At 42.6% G+C, this 18,236-nt stretch overlaps 1 protein-coding gene across 2 annotated transcripts in view; it reads right to left on the reverse strand.

Moving 5' to 3' along the window:
* The window catches only part of MAMDC2 (MAM domain containing 2), a 65,399-nt gene extending 55,127 nt beyond the window's left edge, over positions 1 to 10,272 (reverse strand). For both annotated transcript variants that reach the window (XM_065740595.1, XM_065740596.1), the window contains exons 1-2: positions 10,219 to 10,272; positions 10,018 to 10,131 (exon numbers count right to left, since the gene is read on the reverse strand). In XM_065740595.1, coding sequence (XP_065596667.1) covers positions 10,018 to 10,131; positions 10,219 to 10,249 — 145 coding nt within the window. In that variant the 5' untranslated portion in view covers positions 10,250 to 10,272. The remainder of the gene's footprint in view (positions 1 to 10,017; positions 10,132 to 10,218) is intronic.
* Between the last annotated feature and the right edge of the window lie 7,964 nt (positions 10,273 to 18,236).

An 18,236-nucleotide genomic window follows, 5' to 3' on the forward strand; every position in this document is an offset into this window, starting at 1 on the left:
CTGAGCTCCTCCTCATAAGGGAAATATTTCAGGCCCTTTATCATATGTGTGGCCTTCTGCTGGACTCCTTCTAGGAGATCACTGTTTTCTTTTTTGAACTGGGGAGCCTAGAATTGGACATAGTAGTATAAGGGTGGCCTCACTATGGCAGAGTACAGGAGAAGGATCACCTCCCTAGACCTGCTGCCTATGCTCATTTTGATGCACCCCAAGATAGCACTGACCTTCTTGGCCACAAGGGCACACTACTGGTTCATGGTCAACCTGTTGTCCACCAGGACACCCAGGTCCTTCTCAACAGAGCTCCTCTCCAACAGGTCATCCCCTAACCTGTACTAATGCATGCAGTTATTCCTCCCCAGGTGCAAGACTCCGCACTTGCTCAAACCTAATCAGATTCCTTCATGCCCAACTTCACAATCTGATGAATGGTAGCATAGCATTCTGGTGTGTCAGCAACTCCTCCCAGCTTTGTATCATCAGCAAACTTGCTGAGATTGGACTCCATCCCTTCATCCAGGTCACTGATGAAAATGTTGAACGAGATCCAGCACCAACCCCTTAGGATCACCACTAATTACAGACCTCCAACCAGACTCTGAGCCACTGATAACAACCCTCTGAGTTCTGTCAGTCAGCCGGTCCTTAGTCCACCTCACCGTCCACTTATCTATTCCACACTTTCTAGTTTCATAACAAGGACATTGCAGGAGATGGTGTCGAACACCTTGCTGAAGTCAAAAAACACAACATTCACTGCTCTCTCCATCTAACCAGCCAGTGATGACATCACAGAAGGCTACTAGGTTGGTCAAGCATGATTTTCCCTTGGTTAATCCATGTTGGCTACTTCTTCTCTTCCAATTGCTTGAAGAGGGTATTTAGAACAAGGAATATCACCTTTCCAGGGACAGTGGTGAGGCCGACTGGTCTGTAGTTTCTTGTCAATTCTCCATATCTCCTTGCCCTTTTTGAAGACTGGAGTGGCATTGACTGTACATTTCTACTAATATAATCTTATTAATGGAGAACAGAACAGCACAAAGCTCAACTGATCTCCTAACTTTAGGCACTGTCCTTTCCCATCAGTCAACAACAACAGCTGTTATTTCAGGCACAACGCCATACCTCTCCCTCCACTGTTTGGCTGAGACAGGCTCAGATCCTGGATGCATTCACACAAACCTCAGGCACAGTCACCTTGCTGGTTCATGAAAGGTGTGACAGTGGTATCTCTGGACAGGCTGCATAAACTCAACCAACACATGCAATTGCAAGACAAGTCAAAGCTAGCCAAGGTTATGTCCGTATGAGCTGAAATCTCATGAAGAGTTACTGCTACAGATTCATAGCTAGTTTTTCGTGTCTACATGCACCATCTGCACATGTGAAGCTGCAATCCAGTTTATAGTAAATGTGTTTTATGGTGCTTCATCAGTAGTTCAAGTTGTTTCATCCTAGAATTAAAAACCTTTTACCTGGATGGAATCAGTTTTCCCTTGGGGTAGCATGTCAGTGGCTTGTTTGATTGAGCTGCTTTAACTTCCATCGCCTCTTCCAAACACTCTTTTGCACTCCTATAGTTGTTTATTTTTTGGAGGGGTTCTTCAAATTCTTGTGCTAAATTACCTCTCTTCAGTTGTTTACAAGATAAATAAAGTCCATCCTGTTGTGAGCAGTCAGAGGTATTCAGATAAGAATTTCTCTAACAGCTGTCCTCTCCGTCTTACACAGCTCTGTGTAAAATGCACTAAAATAGTTTGTTGATTCTGCAAGTGCTGAATCACTAGCACCTGTAAGTGAAAATACACTTCTGAAGACATTTCTATCCTGTGGAGGAGGAGGAATGCTTTGAAACTCATCTCCCATGCAGTGATTCACTGATAATAACTCAGAATTCGTTAGTTCTCCGATATAAATAGACAGTCAAGTCTTATATGAAGTCTCATGCATAGCTAGCTGCTGATGAAGGCCTCCATGAATATGAAGTGCACTTGGCTGTCTTTTCGCACAAGCTGAGCAAAAAGTAAGCTAATCACCATAATTAAGACATAATCTAATATGAATGTCTACTCTGAAGCCCAGGACAGGAACTTTGGGTTCCCCCTTTGGGCAAGCACAATGTCAGATGTCCTACTCTTGTCAATAAGACAAGGGTGAGACCAGGACAAGGGGGACTACTCTCATATGTACTATTATTAAACTGCTGACAATGTGAACAAGAAAACTGTAAAACAAAAGCAAGCTATCTCAAACACAAGAGAAGCAGCTGAGCATTGAAAGAAGAGACATGGCATCAGAGGCAAAGGAGAAATAAGAATGAGACACTGTGGTCTACCAAAAAGTGCATGAGAAAGTCAGTCTTCTTTTTTTCTCCTTAGGACTGCCTGTGGAGGAGAGCTGTCACTCAAAATACAATTATTTTGGAAAGTCAAATATTTCAATTATCAGCTCAAGGTAAAACAGACCATGAGCCTGGTCTAATGCCTTCTCCACTCCACTCTGGGGTACTCAGGGCACAAATGCCCAAGGTACGTTTAGGGAACACAAAATCGATAAACTTACATAGCAGGGCAGATTTGTCAGCTGTAAACTTTGCCAATGAGCTAGCAGGTGGTATGCCAGCTTGGTTCTGCTGCAGTCAGGTAAAAAAGTTGTGTAAGTCTATCTATATTCCCCTCTACTTTTCTTCCAATTACACAGTTATCATGAATACTCAAGAACACATCTCATTTGAGAGCTCTATAAATCAACCGATACTGCATTATTTTTACAGAGATGTTTTAAAATTCCATACTGTTCTATATGCAGGAAAGTATTGCCAGTAGATCTAAAGAAAACAGAGACATCTGATATGCCAATATATCTGATATGCCCAAAGGCTTATAACTGAGCAAGAGAGAACGTATATCAGATGCCATGTTTGCTGAGTGGCAAGATGTAAGACCACTACTGATCATCTGTTTCATTATTCTACATATTATAACAAAGTTCAGGACAAAATAAGTTGGTTTTAAGTCAAATGGCACAGCAGGACAAGCTACATTTAGATAAGAGGTTCCGTACACTGCTGCCCTTCTTCCTGATTTATTTGATGCTCTGGGATAGCATTTTACCTCATGAAATTATTTTCCACTTTAAAGCCATTTTAAACTATGAAAAATATGATAAGTATGACATGTAATATGATAAGAACATCCCAAAAGTCAAGCTTCTGTTTCCTGACGCTGTTGGTAGTTATTTTAGAACAAGTCAGAGATCACATCATGAGACTGAATATGTGCAAGTTTATGGCACCTAATGACGTGTGTCCCAAGGTCCTAAAGGAACTGACTGATCTAATCACCAAGACATTCTCAATTATTTGAAAAGTCTCTCAGGAAAAGTCTCCAGTGGCTGGATAAAAGGAAATGTCACTTCCATTTCTAAGGAAGAGAGAAAGACCAGCGTAACCACAAGTCAGCAAGCTTCACATTAGTTAAACGGGAAGATTATGGAACAGAGCCTCCTGGAAGCCATACAAAGGCACAAACAAGTCTAAGAGGGGATCCAAAATAGTTAGCATGGCTTCAGCAAGAGCAGAGTATGCCTGGCCAATCTGGTGGTGTCCTTCTATGATGGAGTAATGGCACTGATGCACATAGGTAGGGCATCATCTTCTTGGACTTCTGCAAGGCTTTTGACATAGTTCCACACCACACCTTAATCTCTAAATTGGAGAGATTTGAAGGCTGGACTCTTCCATGAAAGAAGAATTGGATAGATGATCACAGCCAGAGAGCTGTAGTCAGTACCTCTAGGTGTAGGTGGAGGCCAGTGCATAGTAGTGTCTCCCAGGCCCTTGTCCTGCAACTGATCCTTTCAACATCTCGTCAACAATTCAGGCAGTGGCATAGAATGTACTCTCAGGAATTTTGTTGATAACATTATCATGAGTGGTGCAGTTGGTACAACAGAAGGAAGAGATACCATCCAGAGGCACTTGGGAAAGCTGGAGAAGTTGACCTGTGCTAACCTAAAGAGATTCAACAAGGCCAAGTGCAAAGTGTCACTCTCAAGTTTGGAAAATCCCAGAGATGTACAGATTAGGAGAACTCATTGAGAACAGCCCTGCAGAGAACGACTTGTAAGTCCTGATGGTCGAAAAGCTGGATGTGAGGCAGCAGTGTGTGTTTGCAGCCTGGAGGGCCAACTGGATCCTGGGCTGCACAAGAAGAGGAGTGGCCAGCAGGGAGAGGGAGGTGACTATCTCACTCTGTTGTGAGTCTCCATCAGGGTTCCGAGTCCAAGCCTGGGATCTCAAGTACAAAAAAGACGTGGAGCTGTTGGAGTGGGTCCAGAGAAGAGCCACAAAAATGACTAGAGGGCTGCAACACCTCTTTTACAAAGAAAGGACAAGAGAGCTGAGTTAACGCTAGGAAGGTTCTGGTGAGATCTCACTGTCTCTTTACAGTTCGCAAGGAGAGCTTATAATCAGGATGGAGGCCGACATTTTACACAGTCTGATAGCAGCTGGTCATGGGAGAATGGTTTTAAACTAAAGGAGGGGAGATTTACATTAGGTATTAGGAGTAATTGTTTATTCAGGCTGCCCAGAGACACTATAAGGGTTACATCCATAGAGACATTCAAGGCCAGTTTAGATGGGACCATGGGCAGCCTGATGTGGTGGATGGCAACCCTGCCCATGGCAAGGAGTTTGAGCTTTACAGTCTTTAAGGTCTCTTCCAATCCAAGCAATTCTAGGATTCAGTGATCCAGCAAATCTATGATTCACTGTTGTTTGTTTATCTGCTTATCAAGAGTTATTACCTGACTGATGCTCATTTAGAATAAATCACAAGATTAGAGTCTTGTACTAGTCAAGAAAAATACAAATACAGTTTATCGAAAAGAAAATCAGGCTATTATAAAATACACTGCAATTTACGACATCACTTTTCCGAATGAAAACTATTTTCTTTAAATGATAGGACTCTCTTCACTGCAGAAAGAGAAAACTGTATTCTAAAACTCTGAAATGCACATTACTAAAAATATATCCATTGAAACATTAGATATTAAGTTACACAAAGTTCCAGAATTTTAGAAGGAAAGCAACATACAGAATTGTGCATTTAGCACATAAGAGCTGCATCAGCTAGTATTTAAAGCTTCAGCACTTCAGTGCCACAGAACTCATTCTACAAGGGCTGATCTGAAAGTAATGCCTCCTATTTTATCATGTTGGCCCACGACATCGAGGGTGGATATTGGTGGTAAGGCAGTAGAAGCTGAACCTTCCTACCAGTATTCCATTATATTTTGTTGATGCGTGGCAGATGGCAGCAGAGGGTCAGTCTGACAGAATGGCGTCGGACATGGAAGTGTGTTATGAAGAAAAGGTGAGTCACTGAATTTTTTCATGAGGAAGAAAACGGCACACATTGGCATTCACTGGCACTGGCTGAACATTTATGGAAACCAAACAATGGATGTGAGCACAGTGAGGTGGTGGGTGGTGTGTTTCAGCAGTGGCAACGGTGATGTTCCAGATGGCCATGCACAGCTGTCACACCACTAAATGAAGCTCACCTGCTCAAATCATCAGATTACAACCAGGGAACTCTGAACAGAGCTGAACATCAGATCAGCCTCAAGTGTGTTGAAAATGAGGGTAGCAATGCTGGAATGTTAAAGTTTGCATCAAGTGGGTAGCACAAATGCACACACAAAAAGAGAAAGAACACTATATGTGAGTTGGCCAGAACCTATTGAATCAATATAAGACTGAAGGTGACAGCTTCCTGCATTGCATTATTACTAAGACACGGTGTCACCACTAGGAACCAGCGTCAGCTGGTGACATCTGAATTTCCCATCAAAGTAAATGCTCAAGATGCAGCCTTCAGCAGGTAAAATGATGTGCACTTTTAGAATAGGAAAAGGGTAATCCTGGATTTCCTGCAACCCAAATAAGCATCAACTCTGACCACTACATCTTGAGTGACTGAGCAGAAGGCTCAAAACTCCAGAGTCAGGACAGAGAGGAACTTTTCTCTTGGAACATGGTAACATCAAGATCCATACCAGTTTGAAGATCAGAGATTACACAGCCAATCTTGGCTGCTTTGTCCTACAACAACCATCACATAGTTCACATTTGGTACTTTCTGACTTCCATCTGCTTGGGCCAATCAAAGATGGACTAAATGGACAACATTTTCTGAGCAACACCATCACTACAGCTGTAAAACAAGGGCTCATCTCTGCTGGTGCACATTTTTATGAGCACAGCATGCAGGCTCTTGTTCTTTGCTGGTGAAAAGGCATAGCTCATGGTGGTAACTATGTTGAAAAAATAGCATTTTGTAGCTAAGAATGTGCTCTATCAAGTAGTGTTATTGTGCTCTTTCTATCTGTTGTAGTTTCCATGAAAATAAACACAAGGCATTACTTCCAGAGTGACCTACATAGGTCAACAATGAAAGCTGTTTGACAACACTCCGCAGGGGAGGAAAGCTGATAAAGAGTCAGTCTACTGATACTGCTACTGAAATATCTCCATGTTCACCGCAGCTGGCAGCGCATGAGCACATTTAACAAAGATCATTTGCTTTTCAGAGCACAGTGCTAAGATAAAAGAACACTAATCTCTATAGTTTGTAGGGGTAATAGCCACATTTCTTATCTAATGCTTAAATCCAAGCAAACAGATACAGCACAAATTTCACTGTGGCAAATCTGTGTTGACAGCTCAAATACACATTACTTCTTGCTTTATTAAAACAGTCTCCATTAAAATGATGTGAGATTGAGAATAAATAAAACATACCCACAGACACAGGCGCATAAAATGCTGTGCAGCTATTCTTGGCAAGAAATGTAAACAGATTTTCCAGAGTCAGAAAAACAGATGTGCTGTAGTAACTGTATCTAATGAAACTTATTTACAATATTGCTGTGAGTAGGATGTTCTTACAGTCAGGTTATGACTGGCTATGTGCTGGACAGGGCTGACAGGAAAGTAAAAAAGGCAAAAATTCAAACGTGCAGAATGACTGCAACTGACTGAAGACAGTAGTTTTTACTCTCAGTTCAGGTGGGTCTACTACTCAGGATAATGGCCTACATGCAGTATGTTCCTTTGCTTGAATGTATAAAGTTATCTCCTGCTTAGTAAAGAAAATCGTTATATTTACCAAGGACATGAGCCTCTTGAAATAATATTTGATCTGCTTCAACAAGAGCTCAAGATTATTCAAGATCTCATCATATGAAGTTGTACATTACGTATAAAAATTAACTGTCTTTCATACAAAACACACCACTATGCTGACATAGAATTACATTCCTGTGGAAACTGGCATCTGCAAAGCTATATACCCCAAAATAACTGGGGACGAACTCATGCTAAATTTACCCGCCAATGTTAGTGCTAAATAACACAGTATTCCAGATCCTCAGCTGTCTTCGAATACCACAGTAGTGATAAATACATCTCTCTCTTCTAAGTTTCTCTTCACTTAACTGAGTCCAGTGAGCTTGTCTGATGTCTTACAACATATCTGATTTTTTTTACGTAGATTTCCTGTTCAGAGGCCTCATGAATGTAGGAACATTTATCCTAGAATGAGAGCAGTGCCTACACCTCTGAATCTAGAGCACTGACACGCTGGTTTACCTGTACTACCAAAAGCCTGCAGAGCTGCTTACTGTCCACTGTACACATGCACATTCATCCATTGCATTCCTGAGCGAATCAGAACAGCTATCCATATCAGTATTAAGTGTTTTGTTCTGGTTTTCTTTTTGCACTCAGACTAAAATGAGTTCAGTCAAAATGCTAAAACCTCAGACAATTACAGGGATCAAAGCATAAGCTAAAAAAAAAGATCTGTCAATCACAGAGAGCATAAATACACAATATATCTCTTTTTGCAGTACTACCAGAATACTAAAAGGAAACCACAGATACTTTTGAGAAGCAGCTGAATCTTAATCTACTGGTTAGAGTGAGAATGCACAGCAGTAAACAGAAGTAAAATTCAGCCTCATGCTTCCTATCTGCATCTGGCCCTTCAGAAGATACTGGCTTCCTTGGCAACAGGGCAGAAGACATTCAAGTATGGAGTGGAAATTTCTGGGCAGGATTGTAGTTCTATTTACATCATCTTGACAATCTGGCACAAGATCACACTACCAAGAGATTTATAAGACAAAAGAACTTACACTACCAGTCAGATACAACTATATTACAAATAATATCTTAAAATAGCAACAAGTTTTAAAGTAGTGCATGGAGATGTGGCAAGCTAAGCTGCCACACTCATTCTTAATTTCTTCTGTTATATCAGCAAATTACCACATGCACACACACTGAACTGCAAGTCCCAAAGCCTGGTACTACCACCAGAAGCATAGTTTTACTGAGGAAAAAAGCATCTGCAGAACATAGATTTGGCATATGTGCCATGTAGATTTGGATGAAATATTGTCAACTGGATGTAGCTTCACAGTTCCATGAATGCAGTTCCAAAGAAGCTTGTAACCTGCCTGCAAAGTGTTTGTTTGGAATGACATGCTGGCTAAATTGCGAACTGCAGAAAACAAAAGGGCTTACAATGGAAATGCTGACAGAACTATACTGACTGAGAGTCAGTATCCTCTCAGTTTAGATACATACCTTTGAAAAAGAAAGGCCTACAACAGAAGCTAAGCAGCAGTTATTAACTACTAGCATGCAAGTAGCAAACTACAGCTAAAATGCTCTTCTGCAGGGCCAAAGAATACCAATCGCTGCTGATTCAAATCAGACAAAAACTCCCTGTTTCTGGAAGTACTGTGGCATGGATGGGAACAATGCTTTGCTTGCACAACTCTGCAATGTAACTCCAGCATCACACAGTTCCTGGATAGCGAATCAGTGCTCCTGCCATGTGCTGCCCATAAATCACAAATGGGAAGCGCTGCTTCCCAGCCTGGCAGCGTGCAACAGGGCACAGCAAGGAGTGCAAATAGTCACTAGATTTTCACCAGTACCTTCAAAAATACAGGAGAACCTATGCATCTTTAAACAAATTAGAAGAGTAAATCACTTCTTACAAGAAATCACGACATTCTCCCAACCTGCTCTAACTTGGCACTCTGGGCATTCCCAAACCCTCACAACCAATGTGAGAATTATGGGTTATGGTGGCTTACTTTGCTTCATTAAAAACATTAGAAGCTTCATTATAAGCCAGGTGACAGGTGGAATGATGAATTGCACCTTCCTGTTTTTAACGGTGCACTGATGAGGAACAATGTAGGCTGTCTGTCCCTTTTGTACCTGTACTCAAGTAGGTACTCTCAGTGCCCGCTTTGGGGCTCAGATGCTTTTGAAGACCACAGTCCCTTTCACTGTGTGAACACAATGCTATGAAAATAATGCAATCGAAAATAATAATAATATTAAAATGCCCAAGTATAACTACATTACATTTATATTTGTCTTTCTTTTGTTCACATTGACACTAAGACTTGGCAGATGGGAGTTTTGGGGAATTTCTATATCATTACTAAATTTTGTTTCTTTGAATGAAGTCTAATACAGCTGATGAAATACTAACACTTGTGCTTCCATCTGAACTGTAGGTACCAGAAAACAGAAATAAGACTTAGCTGAATAAACTGTGTAGATACCGTTCACAGACACTGAACACACATCAACTTCTGAAGTCGGATCCGGAATATTGTTAGGAAAAAGCAATTTTGCTTAGCAGGAATATGACAGGCAAGTGCTTTTCTAGGAAGAGCATACATTTCCTACAGCAGATTTGCCCAGAGGAAAATGAAAGCATTAAAGAGGACGTTTCTGGGGCATCCTGCAGAAAGAAACCTGTGCGGAGGACCCTGTGCGGGTAGAGGTGCACAGCAGCGCCCTAGAGGCGACCGGCAGGCACCGGTAAGAGGTGACAGACACACTGCGGGGCCGGGGCTCCGGGGCTCCGGGGGTGGTTCGGCAGCTCCTCGCGCCCGGGCCCTCAGCGCCCTTACCTTCGCCGTGCAGCGCCCAGGGCAGATGCGCGTAGTCCCACTCGTAGCCGCAGGCGCTGTCCTCAAAGGCGCAGGACCCAGGAGACAGCGGGGCGGCCCGAGCCAGCCAGAGAGCTGCGGGGACAAAGCCAGCCCGGTCACGGTCACGGTCGCCGCACCGCCGGGCGCCCGGACAGCGCCTCCCCCGCGGTCCCCGCTTACCGTGCAGGGCGAGCAGGCAGAGCCGCAGCATCTTCCGCGCGGGGCAGCCGGGGCTGGCGGCGGCGGGGCGGGAGAGCGAGATGGAAGGAGGGAGCGCGGGGGCGCGGCCGCGCCGAGCCCGGGGCTACAGCGGGGGCAGAACGCGGCCCCGCGCACCCCCGGCGGGGCGCGGGGAGGGAGCATCGGCCGCGGGAGGGGCGGGGGAGCGGCCACAGCCGGCCCGGAGACGCGGGCGGCTCCGTGGGGAGTGGCGGCGCGGCCGCGTGGGGCAACCTGCCACGATCCGCCGGGGGCTCGGCGGGGCTGAGGCCTACGCCCGCTGCCCTCCTTCTGCCGGGGCGCCGCGAGAGCGGCGTGCTCTGTGTGCTCTGCTTCTCGCTGAGGTGTTACGCGCTTGCCTCGCACGCGCACGGCGGCTCCTGCCCCGCAGGGTGAGGGAGCTTTGACCGAAGCACAGACGGTGCTGGGCTCAGGCCTTCGGGGCTCAATAACCCCCAATGCGGGAGCCAGCACATCACGTCCCCCTCCACCGCTGCACTCCCGTTCAGTGGGCTTAGACTCATCCCCTCTCAATTGTTTCAGCATTTGTGCAACACAGTTTCTCACCCGGGAAAACTCTGCTGTCCAACGTAAATTCACCACACATACTTTGTCTCCACAGCCTATAAGAAAATTTCCTTCTGGTGGAAATCGGTTTTCTAAGTAAAGTCACTGGCTTCAGTATTAGACCATCTAGGGAAGCTGTAGCAGAAGACCAGGAGCAACCACACAAGGCTTCCTCCAGCCCTTGTGAGAATCATGCAGCCTACACTGCAGCCTACACTCTCCACTTCAACTATTTGGCCTTTATTTTTGTTGCTTTTGGTAAATTCAGGCATGCATCGCAAACCTTAAAAGGTTTCTAGCAAAGTCACTTGCAAACAGTGAAAATATCTCTTGAACTCAGTGAATTTTTGAATTCCTAAATCCCTGCAACATAACCCATTAATACACTTCATGATTCCCATCTGGTATCTAGAATGCTTCACCTTGGATTGACACAGCACCACATCCTGGCAGCCGTGCTGACAGCCCTGGTAAAGCCATGCACAACTGCTCCAGCTCCACACAGCTCATGCCTTGCTTGTGCAGAGATTATGCTGTGATACAGCACCACTATGACACACCACGCACAGCTGTTCATTTAGCTCTGCCTTGCAGCCTAAGATTCACATGGACTCTCTCAGATCCTTTCAAGTCATACCCCTCTACCCGCGCCCCAGGCTGAGGCAGTGCACTTGGAGACCTAAGTACCCACAACAGAATTGCATTTCCCAGCAAACACTTCTCACAGGAACAATAACCCACCTGGCAGTTTGAGGCAGCCATGTATGCATATATCTTCTGAATGTCCACCAGCACATTCTCTGATTTTCCAAGGGACATCTGCCAGGCCTCTCTGGAAGCATAAAAGAAATCAGTGGCAAAAATACCTGTCACAAGCTTCTTCCAGAATGCTTCTTTGCAAGCAGTATAAACATTTTCCCATTTCAGAAATTAGCTCAATTAATACAGGTATATAATAAAAACAGTAATCTTTACCAGCACAGGTATCCTCACCTTTCGGTTTGTTTGGATACTGTTATTTATTTACTTATTTATTGCCAATATGACTTCAGCCTCTCCTAGTTGCTATTCCAGGGAAGTATAATCAGCTCAGAAGAGAGATCTCTGACAGTTCCCCTCTGAGCTCTGGCAAATCAGAGAATAGAGTCATAGTATCATTAACATTGGCAAAGAACACTAAGGTTATCCAGTCCAACCATCAACCCATCACCACCATGCCCACCAAACCATGTCCCTTAGTACCACATCTACACATTTCTTGAAAACCTCCAGGGACACTAACACTTCCCTGGGCAGCCTGTGCCATTGGATCACCACCCTTTCCGAGAAGAAAATTTTTCTTAATACCCAACCTGAACCTCCCATGGAACAACTCCAGGCCATTACTTCTCATCCAATCAAAAGATTCCTTTTGGGAATGCTCTTGAAATCTTCCTCTCTTGTCAGAGTTCCCCACTGAACCTCCTCCTTTAAGAAGCCTGCTGCCTTGATGAGATCCAGGACCTGGTCAGTTTTAATTCAAGCTATGCCTTGCTTTAACCACTATTTTTATATTTTCATCTGTGCATTTATACACAGGGGAATTAAGTCCCTTATTAGTTAAGGGACTTAACTAATCCCAGAATGCAAAACTGTCCCTTCAGACACAAGATAATCATAAATTTGATGGATCTTTTATCTCACTTTGCAGTCTCTGTTTAAAAACCTAACATTCCTGTAACTCATTTTCTTTACTGTATGCAGAACATCATCTTATGCATGCTATGTGTTTTAGAACCAGAGTCTTTAGAATTGTCTACTTTTTTTCAGGGCTCTGTTCCTCATACAGGATTCTTAACCTTATTTTCAGGGCGTTCCCTGCCTCCTGTAACTTCTACTTGCTCCTATCCTACTCCTTAGTTTAATTTATTCTTGATATTCTAGACAAGAGTTCTTAGTAGGATGCAAAAAGTCCACACTTCATGGCTCTGCCTTTGGTAAATTAAACTTTGTCTGAGAAAGGAGTACAGGCAGGGGTAGGCTTGAAGCTGACAGCTTTGGCATCTGGTTAGCTCTTCAAGAGTTGGAGTTGGACTAGATGATCTCTAGCGGTCCCTTCCAACAAATACAATTCTGTGATTCTGTGATTCTGTGAATGGTGCCTGTGTAGCATCTTTTCCAGCTTTTGCAGCTGTCCCTTTTCCTGTTCTGCCTTGCCATCTCCACTGTAGTTTAAGCAAAGCCCCCTCAAATGTTCAAACTTTAAGGCAAGGAAATTATAGGCTAAAACCAAACCAAACAACAACAACAAAATGTAGCACATTCCAGCATTTCCCAGATGGCTTATCATCAGAATTAGTTCTGTAGCACTATGGTAAAGTGGTCGTTTGATCAGAAAAATGGCAAATCCAAAAAGAAAACTGGCAACTAAATTTATTTTTCTCTTTTAACAGAAGTATCATGATTACTTAGGCTTTTTAGATTATTATTCTGCTATGGCTGCCAGTTGCGTATGACATGGTCCATGTGAGATTACCCAAGCATTTTCCTATCACTCCCAGAAAAAAAAGACACATAACTGACACACTGTATGCCATTACGTTTCATTGTAATGCAGCAGCAGATTCAAAGCAACTCTTGAGTGATGTTTGCAGAAACTCCGTGCTAGAAGTAAGGCAGTAGCATGGCAATGTCTTGCTTCTTCCCTATATTATTTTGCTTACATTTTTCTTCCTTCATTCCAGTACCGTTGTGGCAGGTTTCCTGTAATACCAATTGGTCAGCTGAGAGGGAGTGTGTCTTTTCTTTCAGTCACAACTGCTCTGAGTGGTACACCAGTGGTCAGTCCCTGAACTCTGAGCCAGGCACAGCTCCCTTCCCACCTCTGTGTCAGCTCTCATCTCTCCTGCTGTTAAGCATAAGCTGAAAGTGAAACGTTCTCACTTTTAAAGCCTTTCACAGTCTCCTCCCAGAGAGGTTTTTCTCAAACACTGACATCAGCTTCTGCTCACTTTGGACCTCTCACATCTAAGAAGCTCTCTACAATCACCCACCTGGTTTCTTTCTTATTCTTCAGGTTTGTTCTTAAAAGATGATTGTTAGGGTTGTTATTTTGCTTGTTTTATTGAGATTGACCTACAGGAGATTGACAAGGAAATGGGTATCCCAAGACCAGCATAACTTAAGCAGGGTTGTTCCAGTACATTTACCACCTCTCTGTTTATCCACAATCGCTTTCCTGAGGCAGAAAACATCTGGGAGAGGAAAAGATTTTTTCTTCTATTTTTGCACAGGGCGCAGTTGAATAGAGGTACTAATCTTTGACTAGGGTTCCTAATTGCTATGGTGATACACAAACAATAAGGAATAACAAAGAAATCAGGATCACATCATTTGTTACATTGCAAATACTGAAATTCTTCATTGTTTGTCTCCGCAGTCTGTAGACATAGCTAACTTACCAGACTTGTCGTGTACAAAAATTTTTCCAAATACAGCATTTCATTTTAATAGCAATCTGTTGCCTTCTCTGTTAGAAGACTTTAACTAGGATAGATATCTAGTCAAAGCCATATGCACTTCTGATTTATGTTCCTCTCCTGGTCCAAACTCTCATAGCTGAAATCTTCAGAGTCTCAAATAATCTCATTTCAGGACATATCAACTGTGAAGTAATTTGGACAGATGGCTGGTTAATACCTCTGCCTAATCTTTTACAATAAATGGATTTATTCTCGATTCAAAAAGAGCTAAACATGAGCAAGACAAATTGTTCTGAAGCTAAATATGTGCACCTGACATGAATCAATGGCAATACCAGGGCAGCTGATCAGCTGAACATCTCCAGTTTGAAAACCACATATACATATATATATATAATTATTATTGTTTTTACACAGGATATAAACATACAGAATCAGGTATAGTGGTGCAGTATAATTTTGAAGAGCTCGTGTCCCAAATTAGGAACTGATTGTGTTGACTCACCAATATCTGCACTCTCCAAGAAGAGCACCTTGAATGATTTCACCACTCTTCCTGTAGAAGGTGAAGATCTTAGCAGGAGTGGCAGAGTGACATAGGAAGAACTCTCATTTTATTAATTAATGGTTATTAATCAGGCAAGTCCAGTTGCTGCATCCTCTCAGGAGCCTGGGAAGTAAGAAGAGAGGTAACGGCCATGACGTGTGTAGATGGGATGGAAGTTATGAAAGGCAAAAAGTTGAGCAGAAATGTAAATAGGGATTAATATTGGGAGCTGGATTACTGGGATTCTGAGGTGTTCAGAACTGCTTTACCAATGGCAGAGTTTAATTCCATCTGCACTTCCCCAGTTCACTCCCAACCAGCCAGCAATGTGCAGGCAGGTCACGTTTGTGTTTATTGTCTTTCGAGGCAGGAGAATGAAGAAATCCAGGATAAGATAGGAGGCCAATTACATCTCTCTGAAAACTTGATTATTAAGTGAGCTTGCTTTGAAGACAAATCTGATAAACAGGCCTCAATCTATCTTACCTTAATTTGACTTCTTTTGTGCTTCCAGATTCACAGCAGAGAAGCAGAAATTCTGAGCTTTTCCATATTTTCAGCACTTCAAGCTACAGATACTCTCCAGGGCTTGTTCTGAAATCCTGGAAAATATACTTCATAAAAAGGTCTCACTGCATGCCCAGGCACATCCAGACTTTCCACTTGTTCTCAGACATTGGACACCAGTACTGTTCTGAGTTGGAAAAGGACATTGGGACTGAACAAGGAAATGAGGTCTTGTAGCACAGTTCAGTGTTCACATTTTGGTCTCCTCACATACATGTGCTGATGTTATTAATATGCCTTATAGGCTTAATGGTACTGTAACTGCATATGGAACTTCACAAGTCAAATTAAGCAGAAAGCCTTGCATATACATTATTTTGTATTTATCTGCAGTACAAAAAATGCTGAGGCCCCTTAAACTGATTATATGACCATAATTAAACCATATAACTATGGGTTGAGGTACCTGCAGTGTCTTGTGTCTATTGTCTCCAGTACTCCCCAACTCAGATTGCTTCCATTCTGCTTTATGAGCTGGTTTCTGTGGCTACTGACTTCTCCCTTCTCTGGAAATATCTCATGCTGTAGAGATATTTCTGTTGGTTTTCACTGGGCTTCTCACAGACTAAGGTACGAGTCTACTGTGTCTTTCTTAGAACACAACCATATCACAGGAAACATTAACAGAGGCACACGGCTGTGCCCAGTTCAGCATTGATATCTGGCTTATTGCAGCCCTTGTGTACAATACACACATTGTTCGCAGGGACTCAGTCATGATTAGACCCTATGGGCTAAACTATGTCATAAGTGAAGCAGAAAATGCTTACAGTCCTGCTTCTCTCTAAAGATACTAAACTACAAAGATATAGCAAAGTGAATAAGGACTCCTCTTTTGTGTTGCTTAGGAAAAGATTGAAAAATGTCCTGACAGTTTTGATTTTTTTTTCTGATTCATATCATGTTGCTCTATTAGCAGCAAAGTGCAATTAGCAGCAAAGTGCAATTGACAAACTGAAGGAGTGTGGAAAGCTTCTACCACTGCCATCTATAGCAAGAGCCACACATGCAAATTAGCACAGCAGACACATCCATGTGCTTTTTGGAGTAGCTTAGAGTGGAATAGTTTTCGTTCTATTGAACAGATTATGTGTGAAGTTTAGGTGGGCTCCACCCTGAGCAGCCTGGTACAACTTAGTATTAACAAATTACATGCTTTTGACACATTGTCCCTGCATATTTTGTCTTCATTCAGGATAACTACTCTTCCATGTTGCTTCCAGTGATTACTACTCTAAAAATTCCATGCAGAGACCCGGAGTGAAAGAAACAGTTGAGAATGACATCTGCATGTGAGGTTATTAAACAAACTAAATCCCAATGATTTGTTTCAGTGTTTGTAGAAGCTCTGCTGGCACCAGCAAACTGCAACTTCCTCTGTGGAAAAAAGCATAAATGCTCGGTTTTACAGCTAATTACTGTTTTATAACAGCTGTAAGGTCTGATTTTCATGTGTTTTTTAAACTAGAGGGATGACTGGACTGTAAGATACCTAAACATTGGCTGCAAACCTTGTTAATGGCCTGCTAGCCTATCCAGTTGTTGGCCTCTAAAGGATGAAGGCATTGGTCACTGCTTCCAACTGCCAATTCTATCGTTTTCAGTAAACACACTGAGTGCCAGTCACTGTTACATAAGTAGTCAGGTGGAGGAGTATGAAGTTGATATCCATGCTTGATCTATGCCTGAGAATCCCTTCTCTATCTTCATGCTGTAAGACTTGTGACCCACTCACTGAGAAAAGGAAGACAGTGGGTTCACAGACACAGAAGCACAACATTGCAGAGCAGGCCATAAGGAAGGCAGTGAGATGGACAATTTTATGCATAAGCTGGCTGCAGATAATCCTGCACGCACACATTTGAAGGAGTTTCCTCACTTAAATCCAGGCTACGTCATCTGACAGAAGATAAAACAAAAGATTTGGTCTCACCAGGCAAAGAGACGGCCTTTGGTGGAGGAACTCATCAGCTGCTCTACTAAAGATAAGTAATTATAAAATGAACTTTGATAGAAGAATATACTATTATTCCAAAGTCCATATTCAAAAATATTTTGGTTCCTGGACAAAATCAGAGAGTAACATTAAAAATAATTGCTTCACAAGATTCATGGACTCAGACTCAAACTTGATGAGCCTAGACTGAAAAGAGTATGAGGCCCAGACTGTATCCATTCCCTTTAGGCCAAACAAATCTTGTGATCATCCTATTCCAAATCTGGCTTCTCCATTTTGGAATTTAGTTAGTTTGAGCTGCACCATTATGGTTGTAAAAGCTGATACAGTTATTTCAAAATGTACTGGTACGTACAATGGAAAACCGACTAACAAATCCATAAGATAGCCTGACTTCCTCAAAATAGAAAACAATCTTCCAAGACATCCACTAACAGTCTCATTGTCTGTTATTGCTTCCACTTACTTGTTGGCTTATTTTGGTTTTGGTTTTTTGTACAAATGCTTGGTCACTGTTAGACAGTACTTAGTCACTGTTAGGGAGGAGAGCACCCTATTCTAGGGGCTGGGGAAGTAAACAGTTTTGACTTAAGCATGATGTTTTTTTCCTAACTCTAAGACAGGAGCATGAAGCGTGGAAAATCTGATGGGATTTCCAAAGATGATATAGGGAGTAAGGGAATCATCCGAAATCGTATTCTTAAAACCTTCCTTCCAGTGCAGTATCCATTCACTTTAGTGTATAGGATTCTAAACACATCTTCTGATTTATATTCTGGAAGTATCAATCAATTTCTGTGATGAATTATGTCATTGATCTCTTTTAAGATTCTGGTATGCTACTGAGTGATATTTCAGCTACTCACATATTAATATACAT

This window comes from Cyrtonyx montezumae, unplaced genomic scaffold, assembly GCF_038088225.1.
Source record: "Cyrtonyx montezumae isolate F1298 unplaced genomic scaffold, pur_monq_1.0 scaffold_29, whole genome shotgun sequence".
Lineage (NCBI taxonomy): Eukaryota > Metazoa > Chordata > Aves > Galliformes > Odontophoridae > Cyrtonyx > Cyrtonyx montezumae.